At 45.5% G+C, this 18204-nt stretch overlaps 1 protein-coding gene and 1 long non-coding RNA gene across 3 annotated transcripts in view; one reads left to right on the top strand and one right to left on the bottom strand.

Annotated features, from left to right (window-relative positions):
• Positions 1-18204, bottom strand: part of Rbm20 (RNA binding motif protein 20) — a 206095-nt gene that overhangs the window by 176193 nt on the left and 11698 nt on the right. The window contains exon 1 of one of the 2 annotated variants that reach the window (NM_001170847.1): positions 13299-13585. The exons of the other annotated variant lie outside the window; for it this stretch is intronic. Within the exon in view, the coding sequence (NP_001164318.1) occupies positions 13299-13483 (185 nt within the window). The 5' untranslated portion in view covers positions 13484-13585. Of the gene's footprint in view, positions 1-13298; positions 13586-18204 lie in introns of those variants that run through there. 2 annotated transcript variants of the gene reach the window in all.
• On the top strand, positions 15120-17713 carry Gm46653. Its single transcript, XR_001782674.2, has 2 exons — positions 15120-15400; positions 16786-17713. It is a non-coding gene; the product is annotated as a predicted gene, 46653 (long non-coding RNA).

Genomic DNA, 18204 nt, shown 5'->3' with positions numbered 1-18204 from the left:
TAAAAGTGCTTTGAGTTTTCTCCTAGTTTCCTTTCTGGTGTGATTAAACACTGACCAAAAGCATCTTAGAGGAAGAAATGGTTATTTGGCTTATACTTCCAGTGATTATAGTCCATCACTGGCGGGAGTTGAGGCAGGGACTCAAGCAAGGACTGAAGCGGAAGCCATGCTTATAAGCTTGCTCCTCGGGCTCACACAGCCCGCTTTCTCAGGACTACCTGCCTGGGGAGACATCACCCACAGTGGGTGGGATCCTCCCATGTCAATCATTAATCAAGAAAGTGCACCACAGACCTGCCCACGGATCAATTTGATCGAGTCATTATCTCAACTGAGGTTCCCTCTTCTCAGATGATTCTAGCCTGTGTCAAGTTGACGTAAGACTACTCAGCACGAGCATACGGAATGACTTCAGCCTTACAGCCCAATGCTTTATTCTAGTAGTACACACTCGTGTGTTGGAACAACAGTCATACCCCATACATGCACAGTGAGTCTACACATGCAAGGCCTCCTTTAACCATATGGAACCTGAGACGCTAAGTGTCCACCTGTGGCTCAGAGACGCTTGTAGTTGGAACCCAAGATGCTCCTGTTTCCGACATTTGGAATCCCTGTGGTATCCAGCCTCTCCAAATGTAAGCGAGTCTGTCAGTCCTTCAGCCATGCAGCCCAATGAAGCACATGTAGAGAGAGGCAAGTGTCACTGTAGGCTCTCACTAACGGCACGGTCTTAAGTAACTGGCCTCATCCCCTGCTACGCTCTCCGGTCAAGTCAACTGGACAGGCCAAAAGGCTTAAAAGTCACTCATGAGGCAAAAGAGTTTCAAGGAAGCTCTCCTCCTGGAGTCTAGCGTTCCCTACCCATACAGTAAATTTTCATTCCCACGTTCCATTCCCGCGTTAGTCTAGTGTATGGATCCATGTGCTCCCTTTCAATATTTTCCTATCATAAGTGCCTTTTAAGATTGAATTCTGACATAGCTAAAGCCATCCGCCAGTATTCCAACAGTCTTAGTTCGTCCTTAGCAAGACCTTGGGTTTGGAATTTAGTACTGCTCCTGGTATTACACTATCTCTTTGAGTAAAAGTTAGGTCACTGCCCTTCACAGGAATCTACCATCACCTAGGAAGAAAGAAGTCTCTGACCGTAGGGGAAACCAGAATAGATGCTTAGAATTATAGCTGAGTTACACCTATTTACAGGAATTTACAATGGTTTAGGAAGTAGATTGGGCTGTGGTTTTAGAGTATTGCATTATTCATGAGATGGTTAGCTAGAATGGAACTCCCTAGTTAGAACCATGACTTGGGTGTGAAAGCCCTTGCCCTAGGAATGAAAAGTACTCACACCTGGCTTCTAAGACTATAGCTGACCTTAGATAGGGCTGACTCTGGCTCAGTTATTTTATTGCCCAGTTCCTGCCAGTCTTTGCATTTTCATTCCTCTGTTCTGTGTAAGAGTCATTAAGCATCCGGTTACCTCATTTGTACCTTGTGGGTATGTCACCCAACTTCCTTATTGTCTTCTGCATAAAAAGTCTGATGTTCGATTTGAAAAATTACACTCAGATTCCACATGAACTCTCCTGTGTGCATCTGTCTGTCATTCATCCACGCTTTGCCCACCCGCGTCGAGAGATCCCGTTCCACGCAGACACAGGGACCCAGAGGTTCTGCAGCAATCCCCAAGGTGGATATATCAAAATCCAGGGTTCATTCTAGTTGCTCATTGAGCAAAGATCTCTCTAGGGACCCCAGGCAGTCCTGAGAACACTCAAATGGAGCACATGGGCCTGGCTTGCAATAGCTGTGCAGGGACCACTGGGAGACAAATGAGAGATAAACATGGAGTAAAGGCAACAATAGTGTCATTAGGTGCCCCCAAAGGTTACTGCCTCAGTTACTTTTCTATTGTTGACGTAGGACATCAACATGATGACCAAAGCAAGAAGGTGTTTGCTGGGACTTACAGTTTCAGAGTGAGAATCTGACTACCACCATGGCAAGAAACAGAGCAGCAGGCAGTAAGGTGCTGGGGTAGTAGCTTAGAGCCCTGCTCCCGAACCACAAGCAAGAAGCAGAGAAAGCATGCGTGGAGTAATGTCACCGCTATTTTGAAATCTCAAAGTCCAACTCCTCCTCCAACAAGGCCACACCTCCTAATCCTTCCCAAACAGTTCCATCCACTGAGGACCAAACATTCAGATGTATGTGCCTATGGAAGCCATTCTCATTCAATTCACCATGGCTGCCTAACCTGTTACAACCTCAGGTCAGGGGATCCTTCCTGGAAGAGGTGAGGTCTAAGCAGATTCCTCAAAAATAAACTAGAATGTTCTAGGTGAGGGGTGGAAAATGGTGTAGGTAGGCAGAGGGAAACAAGAGGGAAACTTAGATGGGATTGCCAACCCAGGGCTGATGAGCTAAGGAAGAGCTGGTATGGAAAGGCCTGTTAAGCAACCAGAGTCTCAATCTCTAGTCCATCAGAAGCGACAGCAGTTATTTAAGCAAGCCACTGATAAAAATGAGGGCAACTTCAGAGAGAGAGAGAGAGAGTGTGTGTGTGTGTGTGTGTGTGTGTGTGTGTGTGTGTGTGTGTGTGTTGTATGTATATGAATGTGTGAGTGTGTGTGCATGTATGTATGTGTGGTATGTGTGTTGTATGTGTATGTATATGTACGTGTTAGTATGTGTATGTGTGAGTGTGTGTGTATGTGTGTTGTATGTGTATGAATATGTGAGTATAAGTATGTTTATGTGTGGTGTGTGTGTATATGTGTTGTATGTGTATGTATGTGTGAGTGTGTGGATGTATGTATGTGTAGGTGTGAGTGTGTGTGTATGTGTGTGAGTGTGTGTGTGTTCACACACACACACATTTGCAGGTGTCTTGGCACTCAGACCTGGTCAACAAAAGAAGCTGGGAGGCCTGAACTAAGGATGACAGTGGGCACAGAAAGGGCAGTGGGTTCAAAAGGAAAGGAAAGGGAGGAACCACACTCAAGTAGGAACAGTCTGGAGGCCTGGCTCTGAGCCTGGACATTCCAGGCACAGCAGAGGACCCCGAGCTGCTACTCCTTACTTAATCCCTACCTACTTCACAGGGCTGTCAGGGGACTAAGAGGGATAACCTAGGAGGAAGCAGAGCTCCCTATGAATGCCACAACACCACAAGTGGACAGCCCTGGCTCAGTCCCAGCAGAGCCGGTGGGACTGGAGGACTTCAAATTATCCTCATAGCACAGGCCTTGTCCCTGATCTATGTAACGTCTTCGGTGATCGATAGCTTTTGGACAATCCAGTCTCCTTTCTCAGACCATTTACTTATTTATTTACACTGGAGGGGGGGGGGGGGGTTGTAGTGTGACTTTCAGGAGTCAGCTCTCTCATTCCGCCACGCGGGTTCTGAGGATCAGGTCCTCAGCGTGGCAGCAAGTGCCCTCTCCCACGGAAACATCTGACTGGCCCCTGACTTTCTTTTCCATAACAATAGCTAAATGATTTCCATGGTCCCTTCCAGCTTGAATTTCTGTGGCTTCGTAGTATCAGTCACCTTGCACTGCATCTTCCATGATAATACTTTCACACACACACAGAGAGAGAGAGAGAGAGAGAGAGCACACACACATACACACACACATACACACACACACATACTACACACATACACACACATACTACACACATACACACACATACTACACACATACACACACACACACACTGAAGAGAGAGAGAGGAGTAAATCTTTTTTAAAAAAACATTAATATGTGTTGGAAACAGGATATTGACAGGATATTGATCATAGTATCTTCTTACAGGAACTTGTCCATCAAGAGGAAAAGTCCCTGGCGGACACCATGATAACCACAGCATCAAATGTAGCAGGATGCAAGTCACCTGTAGTACATCTTTGCCAAAGGCCTACCTTGACTCTGTCCATGAAACCAGACTGATATCCAGGTCATGGTCTATTCCATGACCTGAAAAATCTTTGGTCAAGAATAGGAAAACTTGGGTGTGTTTGCCAGATAACATAAGCAAATGCATTTGTGAACCTAATGGAAGTGAGAGGGGTCCTAAGATAGCTACACACACACACACACACACACACACACACACACACACACACCACACACCACACACATACTACACACACATACAGACCAGACATATACCAAACACACACCACACAGACACACACACTGTAGTATTTTTTTAAAATATTTTTATGAGACTAATTTTCTTAGATTTGCTAACATGAGTATGCAAGTAATTTCAATAGTTTGGGAGGTATGGAAGAGATAAGGTAAACACACAAGAGAATGCAAACAATATAAACGTTGTTCCCTCCTACAGCAAAACACACTCTAACACACTCAAATTTACGTCTCTGTTCAGATGACTTTGCAGCAGAAGGAGAGATGGGGGGGCTGAAACTGTAACAAGCGTTCTCATCCCCATGAGAGGAAGAAGTGAGGTGTGTGAGACTCCTTTAAATGCCCGTTTTAAGTATTTGATGTATTAAAGGGTCCATCCTTACAGCCTATCCTGAAGGGTGCTCCTTGGTTTGAAAGGGATTAGGGTATTGAGGTTTCACTATTAAGAACCTGAAAAAAGGGCTGGCGAGATGGCTCAGTGGGTAAGAGCACCCGACTGCTCTTCCAAAGGTCCAGAGTTCAAATCCCAGCAACCACATGGTGGCTCACAACCATCTGTAACAAGATCTGATGCCCTCTTCTGGAGTGTCTGAAGACAGCTACAGTGTACTTATATATAATAAATAAATAAATCTTTAAAAAAAAAAAAAAGAACCTGAAAAAAAGTAACTTGATGAGAGTGGAGGAGAAAATGCAAGATCTGGTTCTGCTTGGCAGGAAGACAAACAGGAGGCAACCTGCAGAGACCCCACCTCTTGCTATACAGAGTCATCAAATAAAAATAAAATCACAAATGGCTTTCATTTCTCTTTCCATCTCCACACTAACTAAAACATATCCCAGTTGAAAACAGAGTTAGGATTCTAGCAGGGTGTGACCAGTGTCTCACTGTTCAGCCCTCCTGATCCACTTAACTCCCCTGGTGCTTTCTTTAAGGGGACAGTGTTACAATGTATTATCTCATTGCAACAGAATACATGAACTGCAATTGTGTCCCAGAGCCAGAGCCACTGCTGACATCTTTGCTAGGCACTTTAGATTTTCCCCGGGCTTGTCAGCACTGGCATGCATGTTTTTGAGACAGGGTTTCTGGCTGTCCTGGAACTCACTTACACCAGACTGGCCTTAAACTCAAAGATCCTCCTGCCTCTGCCTCCTGAGTGCTGGGATTAAAGGCGTGTAGCTCCATGCTCCTCTAGTTAATAATATATGGAGCTCACTTTATATTAATAAATGAAAGATAATATCAACCTAATGTTGTTTATACAATATATATATGACATTTATGCAAAACATAATTTATGTTTCCAAATGAAAATTACTTAGGCAGTTTTTAATTTTTTCTCTTCTCAGCAATACTATGATAAACATTTTTGCTCAGTCTACCCATGCACATAACTTACATATAACTCATCCCCCTTTTTGTTTTTTGTTTTGATTTGTTTTTGTTTTGTGTTTGTTCGGTTTTGAGGCAGGGTCTCTCTACATAGCCCTGGCTGTCCTAGCACTTACTATGTAAACCAAACTGGTTTCAAACTTGAAGAGATCCACCTGCCTCTGCCTCTGCCTCCCAAGTTCTGGAATTAACGGTGTGTGCTACCATGCCTAGGTGTTAATGCCCTGTTCAAGGAAGGCTAAGGCATGCTGGGAAGATGGCAGAGCAGGCAAAGTGCTTGTTGCTGCTGCAACCTGAGTTCCTGTATAAAACAGAGGCAGAGGTGCACATCTGTAACCACAGTACTTAGAAGAAGGAGAGTTAGAGAGCTAGTCTAGCTGACACCATTGGTTCCTGGTTCATCAAGGGATTTTGGCTCAAAAATTAAGGTAGAGAGAGAATGAAGAAAATGCCTAACATTGACCTCAGGGCTCCATATCTGTAGGCTCCCACGCATACCACACACACACACACACACACACACACACACACACTTCTTTTTGTTGTTTTGTTTTGTTTTGTTTTGTTTTGTTTTGTTTTGTTTTACAAGACATGGTTTCTCTGTATAGCCCTGGCTGGCTCGAACTCAGAAATCCACCTGCCTCTGCCTCCCAAGTGCTGGGATTAAAGGTGTGCACCACCAGTGCCCTGAGCATGCACACACACACACACACACACACACATACTTGCACACTCACATGCTCTGTCTGTCTCTGTCTCTATCTCTGTCTATCTCTCTCATATCTTTTCAAGCATCAAAGTTTCTACACAGCTCTGTCCTCTGTCAATTACCCTGGACCCATTTCACTGCTCATGTGATGTGGCCACATGAGAACCTGAGGACTCATTTTGGAATAGCCTTAATTTCTACAAGACAGAAAATCATTTCCAACAGATCAAGCGCTGCCTCCATCTCTGCAGCCGGGCGACAGCTCATCCCTCACTGAGCACTGGGGTTCTGCCCCACTCTCTCCTACTCTCATGTTTACATTTCTGCCAGCAAAACCATCACCAAACATATTCCCACCTGCCAGAGTGAAACACCTCCAGTTCAAAGAAAACCGCAGGACCAGGCTCTTAAATTGAGAATGGGATTCCCTCCCCGCAAAAAGTAATGCCTTTAAATCATTAACATTCTAAAGCGATGTATTTATAACCTCTGCATTTTAAAGTTTAAATCTCCATTAACATTGACATACTTCCAATCTTAAATTACAGTACTGGTGTTAAGTATTTTTGCAAATGCTAAGGAAAGCTCTCCCCCCAGCTTTGTCTCACAGACATGTACCTGTGCCCACAGCTGAAAGTAAAGCAAACTGAGCAGACTCCCTGCCAGGTGTGAGCTGGGAGGGCAAGGAGGCGCCCTGCAGGAATGATCACCCAGCCATAGTTTTCGATGAATCTGGTACCAGGACAGAACTATCCATCATTTCCAATCCCCAGGGAGGCCAGACTAGGAAGGTTAATTGGCTTGTCCAAGTCACCTACACCCAGGTCGGTATTTCCCCCAACCCTCTCTCTAATGCTCGGTCGGAAACCCAATTATTAATTTGAGTGAAGATGCTCATTTTACACTTGATGGTGTCAGGTTGATCCTAAGTTGATCTGCTTAGTAGTTAACTAAAAATAAACACCCCTTTCCCCTTCCCCAAAAGAGATTTAAAGAAAAATTACACAAGTGTATATGTGCACGTGCACACACACACACACACATAGTGCATGCCTGCATGTGTGCACATAATCATATTCTATTCCTAACTCTGGAGGTCAAGTTTAAAGGAGGGTCTAATGAGCTGGGGTCTGGTGGTACATACTGAGAATCCCAGCACTCAAGATGGAGAGGCAGAAGGGCCATCAGTTTAAGGTCAACCTTGGCCATATAGTGAGTTTGAGGCCACCATGGACTATACAGTGAATCTGGGGTTTGCCTAAGCTTCAGAATACCTTGTTCTTTTTTAAAGGTTGAGCTAATAAAATTCAGAAACATAGTTAGGGAAGATTCTGCAGAGAAGTTACAACATTGAGAAGTATTTGAGCTGTCTAGGTAGCCTGGAGTAGAGTCTTCTCAGTCGGCCATAGGAGAAAGTGGTAAGCGAGAGGTGACGTGTGATGGAGAGAAAGCAGGTGCGAAGAAAAGACAGAGGCAAGGGGCCCTGGTCCATCCTGGAGGCAAACACCCACATTAAAGGAGAGAAAAGTGGCGTGAAAGCCGGATGATCGGGTAATGACGCCCCCCCAGACACATGCACGACCCCCTGCTTCTGCTTTTGAACACATGGTGAGATTTATTCTGCAAACTGAGCTGCGAGTTATTAACACAACATCTTCACCCAAGTTGCTTCACGCCCCCCTTCCTACCCATAAAGTACTTTGAGCATCAGTATGTGCCCCATCCCTCCAGGTCTGCTGTCAGCAAGATGAAAACATTGCCTTGTAAACCATCAGGGGACCTCTCTTGTAAAACCCAGCAGCAGCCGTAGAACTTAAGGAAGGCTTTGCGTATTAAATATCTGTAACATACCTAAAACACAGGAAGGAGAAAGCATGGAGGGGGGCGGGGACCTTGTCTTCCACCACCTCCTCAAATGACAGGAGGTGATAGCAGTCCCCAGGCTAGCCTAGTCAAGCTTCCCAGTTGGGTGAGAGGCAAACAATGACCACCCACTGAGCCTTCTCGGAGCCCACCAGGAGGGCTGGAAATCCGGTGTACATTGCAGATTCAAAAATATGTGCTTCGTGATTAAAATCAGGAAGTCCCTGCCCATGACAGGTGGGAACAGGCCACATGAAGCATGGCAGCAGACCGGGTACCAAGATCACCCCTCTTCTTAACTAGGGAAGAAAGGGTTGCTTTGCTGTTTCCGGCTGACTGACAATTGTATTTTCTCTAATCCTACATTATAGATCTTTTTACTTTTGGCAAAACTTCTCAACATTCCAAATACTTCCAGCAGACCCTTACACCGGAAATGTGGAGCCATAGAAACACTATGCTAAAATGTACAAAATAAAATCAATTAGGCCACGCCCAACTAGATCACCACAGGGTGGGAAACTGCTCTTCAGCATTTCCATACCACTGGTTCAGCTGCCTCCTGTCTTTAGCCTCCATGTTTCTGCTGCCCAGTTTAATTTCTATCTCTTGGTGACATCCCGTGGGTTCCCAGCATTTTTTTTTTTTTTTGCATTTTTGTTTATCAAAGTTGGGCATTTCGATTACAATGTTTGCCTGAGGATTGGCCACGTGGGCAGGGGGAAAAAGGAAATCACTTTAACTGCCAGCAAGAACCTTACAGTCGCAAGAAAAATATATCAGAGCAGGGGTGGGGTGGAGGGTGGGTAATGGGAGTCATTTGCCACGTGGGTTAAGAATCCCCAACCCCAGACTATGAGGGCAGGCAAAAAGATCTCAGCCCACCAGAGTTCACATCCAGGTAACAGATGCCCCTGCCAAGAAATCGAAGAAATCGTTAGTCACAAACTTCCAAGGTGATAGCAAATGAAGAAGTAGATAGAAGAAAAGGCCAAAGCAAGTTTTCTCCTTTCCGCCAGCACAGGCATTTGAGCCGTCACTGTGTGCCATGTGGGCAGTCATTTACTGTGACTAAAGGGAACAATGTTCTACATTTCATAATACTGATCTTTCAGGCAATTTGAGAAAAACTCAAAACTGCACCGCTATCCTTATTATCCAGAAACACTTACAGGGGAAAGAGGAGCTTTCGAGTAAAATTTCATTTAAAAAAAAAATGGCTTTCAGGGGCTTTCTGGAGAAGCAGATACTTCAGAGCTTTAACAAGGACCCGTTTCTTTCTCCCCTGCTCGGGCTAACTTAATCCTCGCAGATGTTTTCCCTGCCAAATACTTGTCTTGCGTGTAGTCTAAGATGGTGTTTAAAATTTCCAAAATTCCTTCTACAAATGTATTCCTATTCCCCTGGAAAATGGGCTCAAATTGATATTAGGAACTGACACAGATGTTAGAGACTCCATCTGCTTTCCAGAAAAGTACGAAACGTGTCTGTGAAATAATGTCTCTTTTTGGCGAATACTTAATTCCTCCCCCTAATTGTCTATAGACTCATTAGCATGCCCATCAAGTTGATGGATATCACATAACCCCTAACCATTACATGGAGAGCGCTCTGAATGGAGGCAGTCTGTTAGATTATCTGCTATTGGAGAGGCTACTTGTAACATTTTCTACTCTAAGTACTTAGCCTTCGGGCACAGAGAACAAACTGACTAACACTAAGCAAACACTTAAGTAGAACTCAAAGCTGGACTTGAGTCTTTAAGCCGCACTCCCATGCTGGGATGCTAGTTAACAATCACTAAACCAATTGGTTTTTATTTGCTTGTGAAAGTGATCTGGGAAGAAAGAAATTCATCCATACTTAAATATGCAACCTGATGCCTCACATTAATAAAAGCAATCCTACAGCAAGTCAAATAATTTAGAGAAATCATCTTTGTGATTTGCTTCATAAAGGTGTGTGTGTTTGGTTCTTTTCCTTGTACTTAGTGGTAGCTCTTGTAATCCCATCTGTCCATTGACATCCACCTTATACAATTGCAACTGTATCTTTATTCTGATAGTTTCGAAATTTATAATCTAGAATTTAAATGCCTGTGGTACATCAATGTTTATAATGTCTTATAAATCAAAGATTGTATTCAAGGTTGAAGCACACAATTAAAACAAAATAATTTTGGAAACTAGCATCAATAGTTGAGAGTATAGGTCTTGATAAAGCATTTGCCAACAAAAACCAATGTTTTCTTCTGCTAATATGAAATATAAGTCCATGTCTTTTTTTAATCTTCAAATTATTTTGATTTATTAACTCATCTTTTCTTAAGGCACTTTTATATTTCATGTTTTGCAAAGGGCTTAGAAAGAGCCTTCTATGATACAAGGACAACTTCACTTTGGCCAGTTTGCAGAACACACATTTAAAACAAAACTTTCCCAAGACCCTAGTTATGTGATTGTAAACTGGCCGATGTTTCTTATGTCAGGGACAGACATAAGGGAGCCACAGGAGCTTGGCTGGCTCTCAACTCGTGTTAAGAACACAGAGAAAACCAAGAGCATACATACACCTGATCTGAACAGAAGGACCCTACAGATGAACTGGAGACACAACCGCCCAAGTGGTGAGACAGGCTGCAGTAAAACAAACACTCACTAAGTCCCGCGATTCATCATGGCACTGCAAGCGTTTGATCAGTTAAGCACAGCTCTAAGACTTCGTATAAAGCATGAAGACAAAGTCTGTTTCCATCTTCACCAATGACTTTACCAAAGTCATTGACCTCGATCGAAATGGAAAACCATTGCTAATCAGCCAACACAGACCTTAAAAGGTGAAAAGAGTCCTATAACCCCTCAATGCCACACCACCAAAAGATTGATGTCTCCATCATTTTCAAAGAGAGTAAAACTTAGGGATGACTTACTGACCTCACTGAACTAACTGCAAAAACTGAAGATTCACTTAGAAGGTTTAATATAGGTTTCAATTTAAAAAAAAAAAAATTTCCCCACAGCTTTAGATCACAAATGCCTCCAAATCCAAGGCCAGGCGATTCATTTGCGGCCAAAGGCAGGCAACCCCGCTACCTCTTCTCGAAGATGGCTGATGAAAACACTACCTCCTAACAACATAAAAATGGTCGCTCAGATTAAATTATGCAAACGTAGTTTCAAAATAGCCCGCTCAGGTTTCAGCGCATTACAGATGGGCCCGCAAAGCACTTTGCCGTGTTGAGCCTGGTTCCAGCGGAATTTCTGTGGCACAGAGGGAGACACAAACCCCAAATCTTCCTTATAAAGAAAAGCTCTGAAATACAAGAGCACGAACATCAAATCCCATGGGCACATCCACCCGCCTTACACATTGTCCTTGAACACAGGCCTATCGCCAGGCCATGGACACTTCTGCAGGACTCCATTCTGGCCTATATGCAGAAGGAGCCATCTTTGAAAGGGTCCCTCATGTCTTTTTAAAATAACATATTCCAGAGATGGAATTTTCCAAATAAGATAATAAATGTATAGTTTACATTATTAATTCTATGAAGAAACTAAAATGCATCTTAAATTATCCATTTTCACAAATTGAAATGTTTTTCCTACCTGGCAGTACTTTAAATAGCCATTTGTGAAGATTTCTTTTCTGGGAATAAGAAGTTCCTAGTTTTCTTCTACTTAAAACTGAGGGGAAACTCAGGCTAATTACTAAAAAACAAAGCGGTTTTGATAAATTTAACATGCGGGCTGATTTCAGTACACACATCACTGGTTCACAGAGAAAGATAATAGTTTCAAATTCACAACTGATCAATTTGAATGCTTTAGTAAAAAAGACTTTAGATGTAAGCAGTTTTTATCAGTTGACCTCTATTTACGTTGCGGATCGAAGTGAAACTTCAGGAGATATATAAAGTGTCAGTTCTCTTTAGGATTTGCTGGACCGCTTTACAAAGAGAGGAAAAAGGACCACCTTAGGAAACTTTTCACTTTTAAAAAGTTGCAAATTGCAAGTAGCTAAAAGTTATGTAAAATATCAAAGTTAAATAGGACTTTAGGAGTCAACCAGCCAACAGATAGGAAACCATTTTGTCCTGAAACGCGACACCCCCCCTCCCTGTTATTGATGGCAAATTTGAGTTTTCACTCTTTTCTATTAGATAACTCGCTTTTTAAAGCCATTCAGAGTTGACTACTATTTGCTTCCATTTCCTTTTCCATGTTTGCTTTTTTTTTCCTTAGTGCATCGTAGTGAGTTTACAGAATCCCCAAGATCAGAACAGCCAACAAAAAACCCCAGCTCCTCATGTGAGTTTTCCTGAGTTTACATGTTCCAATTAGACTTGTGGAAACACTCAAACTATTTTTCAGGACTTTGTCACAGGTGGACCAAGCCTGAAGCAAAATAAAGAGCCTTCGAACAATCCGACATTCTAGGCCTCAAACTGTCAAAACAATGCTTTTTAAGGAGCCGAGGGAGTAAAACACCAGCGGTTTACCTCTACGCTTCCCAGACGGGATAAGGGGCTTCCTGGGACCCCTGACCACCCCAGCTTACCAAACCAATGAAAAGAAGAACGGTGAGGTTCACCACGGTATCTAGGGGAAACCTTTTCTGCAGCTGAGAACTCCTTGCAAGGGCCATGTTGTAAACTGTTTGCGCGTTGTTTACAGGCCCTCAACTCCCTTTGTCCCAAATCTCTAGTTGACTCCACTAAAGGTAGTTTTGTTCTCAGTGGCGATTTATCACACACCCTTCACTAAGCGCTCACACTCACGCTTGACCCGTCATCGTCACCGTAATACATTCCAGTGGTCTCTAAGGATCAGAAGGATGAAAAAAATAGTCTCTGGGTCATTTCCCCCAACTTCGAGCTTATGAAGTTAAAACAGATCCAGTACCATCAGAAGAGAAAAGAGAACACATAAGAAAAGGCAAAAATTATGCCCCACCACCACCACCACCACACACTAATAACTTGACTGCGTTCTACCCAATATCACCAACAAGCCAGAATGACACCGACCCAGCTCAGAGCGCCAACAACACTTCAAACACAAGCGGGGCGGGCGAAGTTTAGCAAAGGATGGAAATGAAGCCACAAAAGAGGGCCCCTGGTGTGTGTCCCAGGCTCACCCCAGCCCCACTCCATTCTCCCTCTTACTTTTGGATGATCTGGGGCAGGCTGGCTTGAGGCTGAGGCGGTGGCGGTGGCGGCAGAGGCTGCATCCCTTGCTGGCCCTGGGGCACGGAGGGCCCCTGAACACCGGGCATAACGCAGGCATCTCTGTCGGGTTGCTCCGGACCGCTGGGATCCGCGTCCTGGCTCATGGCTACTGCCAGCACCATGCGCGGCGACACCGGCCCGGGCTCGCAGCGAAAGAGCGCGCGGGAGGGGCGGTCCCGGAACACAAGCGCTCACTGGCCGGGGTCCCTGTGCCCAGTCCCCTTGTCCTTCTCGGTGGCGTGGGGAGGAGACGAGAAGGGTGGGGAGGAGACAGTCCCCGCGGCGCCGCCTCCTCCACCTCCCGGCGCTCAAGCTGGAGAGGCTGCGGAGGGGGCGGGGGACAGGGACAGGAACAGGGGGCGTCCCCGGGGCCACGGAAGCCGCGAGACGCCCAGGAGCTGCTGCGCGCGGGGTGACCGGGACAACTGTGCCTGTCCACCCGAGGCACAGTGAGTAGCAGCCGCCACCCGCCACCGCGAGCCCTTCGGGGTGACCAGCCAGGCGCTCCTCAGCGCGACACCCTCGTGAGAGGGCGACACGCCGGCCCGCCCCGCAGCCGCCCTCCGCCGCCTTGTAGTTTCTTCCGGAGCTCACAGGCTGCCCGGCTCCGGCAGAGTCCCGAGGACATCGCCAGCGCGAAGTGCGCCCGGGGCTTGGCATCCTCCTGCGGCTGGAGCCCAGCCAGCGCCTCTGGAAGGACCCGACACTGTCACATCCTTCCCTAGGTGGGTGGGACTGCGATCTCGGGGCCCAGATGATCAGGCCCCGGAGCTCACCACGCTGGTAGTTCCAGCTGTCGCTTCGGGGGTCCCAAAGGCGACGGACAGGGTAGCAGTGGATTCATTTCTTTGAATTTTCCCACGAGAGCAAAAGAAAACCAGGCACACGTTTCTTTCATATTTATTGGCAGCGTCTCTGGAAATTTAAAGGATAAGGAAGAGAGTTCACCGACTCTGTTAATTGCCCGGAGCCCACCTGCGCCGGACACCCGTGTGCACCGGGGTGGCAGCTGTGCGACGCACTTGTGAGGCTCTGAGGGCGGAGCAGCTGGAGACGGCGACAGGGGACACCTGCTCCCGCAGACCCTCCTGCACCTGAGCACCGGCCGGGGAGTGGCCGCCTCGTGCTCTCTCGGACTGTGCTGTTCCGTGGTGTTCCAGACACGGACGCCCGCGGCCAAATTCCTCTCTCGTGCGTTATAAGCCAGAGGGCAGCGAGCTGATCCCACAGCCTGAAGTCCTGCCTGCCTGCTTCACACACCAGAAAATTCTAAAGATGTCTCAAAACCTGACAACTGCTTGAACTCTCTGAAAGATACTTTTTGTCCCTCCTGACTCTTGTGTCAATTTCCCCTTGAAACTGCCTACTCTGCCACCCTACCTTAGAGAGCTTCTCTCTCTCTCTCTCTCTCTCTCTCTCTCTCTCTCTCTCTCTCTCTCTCTCTCATTGCCAATTAGAGTTACGATTATTTGTATTAAACATCACACACATCATTCACAATTCACACAAGTCTGACAAACAAACAAACAAACAAACAAACAAAACAGAACGTGTGGCGGCGGGTGGCACATGCCTTTAGTCCCAGCTCTTCACTAGAGAGGCAAAGGCAGGGGGATCTCTGTGAGTTGGAGACCAGCCTAATCTACAGAGCACCAGGACACCCGGGGAGACACAGAGAAAGACTGTCTCGAAAAAAAAAAAAAAAAGCAAAAATCTCTCAAGTAAACATGGCTTACTTGCTGGCCCCTCTCAGAAGCAGAACAGGGTGTCTGAAGACACGGGCAGTTTTCTGTGATCAATTTCTGTCACTAACTTCTCGAGTGTGGCTTCCACATACTCCATCTTACCCAGGCACACATACACACTCCCTTAACCCTGGAGGAAAACACCTAAAACTAACATTGAGACTCTCCCCAAAAAAGACAATGAATGAAGTCTTCCCAGATGTTGCCAGAGAACCGTCTAAAGCGTCTGGAGAGAGCTCTGTAGTCATGAGGCAGATCTGTTTACTGTCTGGACTGCAATGCACCAATGGAAAGGTATCCTCTCTGAGGGTTGGTTAGCAAATGTGACGGAATTAGGAATAATGAGGCCCTGGCTCCAAGTTCGAGGTGGGGGTGTTTCTTGCAGGCAGAAGGGCTGATTTTTACAAGTGGGATTCTACAGTTCAATAGTAGCCAACTTGAACAAGGTATTTTTAAAACTCCGAGGAAACTGAGTGGGTGGAAGGCACACTAGTGCTCTCATTAAAGACTTGGTAACATGAAATTCTATGGAGTTCTCTCCATGGGAATGGGTGGAAAAAGACTGAGGTGTGGGGGTGAGTTTTGAGTGTTCCTCCTGGGACAATACAGAGAGCAAAGGGAGACTGAGAATTCACTGGGCTTTGGAAATTTAAAATAAATAATAAAAGAAAATCTATGGTCCGCAGGCATTTTCCCCCAGAAATCCTATTTGCATGGCTATAACTTAATATTTGTCATTAGCAATGTGGAGGGTAGTGCTCTGGCAGAAACCTTAAGGTACTTGGATCCCCCAGAATGTTGCCTGGGACTGCAGTGAGCAACCATGTCTATTTTCCAAGTCAAACATTACATGCGTTAACCAGTTGGGGATGCAGTTACTTTTCCTCGATTTTTATCTAGGAGTGGCACAACACAGACACACACACACACACACACACACACACACACACATACACACACAGATAATTATCTAGGATCCAAACTGCCCTCCCATCCCCTAAGGGTGTGCTTCTCTAAGCAAATGTGAGAAAGGCTGAGTCACCCACTTCATTTCACAGTGGGGAGTCTGACGAAGGGGAGGGCTGGCAACAGCTCTTTGCTCCTCTCTGCAGGAGCATCCTGTCCCTCCTTGACCCACAAGGATCAGGCAGCGAGGCTTTTGTTGTGCGTGGACATTTCTCGGGAGGCGTGCCTTGCTTATCTTTAGACAGTAACCCCTGAGCTAGCTGGAATGATTGTATTTTACAACCAAGGAAACTGAGTCTCTCAGACAGCTATGAGAATGTTGCTCAAGGCCACCCAGCTTCTGAGGGACAGAGCAAGACCACTGCTAGGCCGGTCCATTTTCAAATCCTATCTGTCACCCTGTGAAGACACTGCCTGGATGATGGGTGTAGAGCTGAGAGCTCACTGCCTGATGAGGTTTCATCCTCCAGGGAATAAAAACCGGCACCTGTACTGTGATTCAATCCGCCACACCCACCTTCTGAGAGCCCTAGATTAGTAGGTGGTATCTAAATTGTAATGGGACCATTTAAAGAAACAAGCAACTTTGTTATTCCAGGGTCAGTCATTCTCAAACTTGCAGTGACACTGGGCCCCTGCCTTGTTTCATAAGCTGAATAATGAATTTACTGGCTTTCAGGCTCTGTGTTCTCATACCTGTTTATTTAATGCAGACAGAGAAGCCTGAAGAACGTGTCCAAGGTCAAGGTCGCTGGGATACTGAACTGCAGAGCTGGGGCTCAGCACCTTTTCTGTAACACTGCATCGCTCTTCTGTAACACTGTATCGCTGTTCTGTATCATTGTAACACTGTCCTCTACTCAAAGGGTCGCCTACCTTTCAGGCTGATGTGATCATTCCTCTGCCGAAGGGATCACTTCAGGTGTGCCGCCCTTCCCGGTGTGTACACCTCTAGATGGTAAAGTTCGGTGCTCTCAGAGCCGGTGAGGCTGGGAGACACAGACCTCCTTCTCTGCTGCAAGGAGAAGCGCAGACTGCTGCAGTTTCTGCATGGGAGCTGGAATTGTCTATTAACATTGCAACAAGGGTGTTGGGGAGGAAGCGGAAGGCACAGGGAAGGGCAGTGAGGAGGTGAGTATGGGCAAGGGGTGAAGATAGACAAGTATGAAAACGCTGTAGTCAAACCCATTGTGTTGTATACTAACTAAAAATATGTATTTTTGGATTTCAACACAGAAAACTGATTTGGCAGTTTCTCTCCTAGGAATATATATATATATCCCCAATCACAGCTGTACTTTCAAGGGAATTGACTAGTATTGTTCATAATAGCAAAAGCTAGACACAGCCAAGTGAGCAGTGGGAAACGGTGTGTAGAAAGAAGGTTCCTGCTCCTGACTGCGCAGCTCTCTACAGGGAGGTCTCTGCCGGCTCAGGAGAGATTTCCTGAAAGAAAGTGCTAGTCTCTCAAGAGAATTATGTCATGACTAAATGTCCTAAATAGAACATCTCTGGGGAAATTATACAAGCAAGTAATTATCAGCGGTGAGCACCTCTACAAATTGGGGCGAGGCAAGAACCTTTTCCTTGTGTGGTCTTTTATATTATTTAAACATTTGGAATAAAATTTACTGAAATGTATACAACTTGAATTTTCACTTTGCAACATTGCTTTTTTAATAGCAGTGAAATTTAACGATTTCACTGTTCAGCCATTAACAAAGTAAAGTCATTAATAAGATGGGTTTTTTTAAATTTATTTTTGTTTTTGTTTTTTGAGACAGGGTTTCTCTGTGTAGCCCTGGCTGTCCTGGAATTCACCCTGTAGACCAGGCTGGCCTTGAACTCAGAAATCTGCCTGCCTCTGCCTCCCAAGTGCTGGGAGTAAAGGTGTGCGCCACCACTGCCCGGCTTACTTATTTTTTTTAATTACATTTTTATTTATTGGTGGGGTGGTGATGCCACAGAGCACCTGTAGAAGCCAGAGGACAACTGTGAGAAGTCAGTATTCTTCCACTGTGTGGATCCCAGGTGACCTGAGTGCAGCAGGTGTGGCTGTAAATATCGTAATCTGCTGATCCATTTTGCCAGTCCAAGGATTTTTTTTTTTTAAGCAAAACAAAAAAGGGATT

The sequence above is a fragment of the Mus musculus genome, chromosome 19 (genome assembly GCF_000001635.26).
Source record: "Mus musculus strain C57BL/6J chromosome 19, GRCm38.p6 C57BL/6J".
Classification (NCBI taxonomy): Eukaryota; Metazoa; Chordata; class Mammalia; order Rodentia; family Muridae; genus Mus; species Mus musculus.
This window is presented reverse-complemented; position numbering and strand designations above follow the sequence as displayed.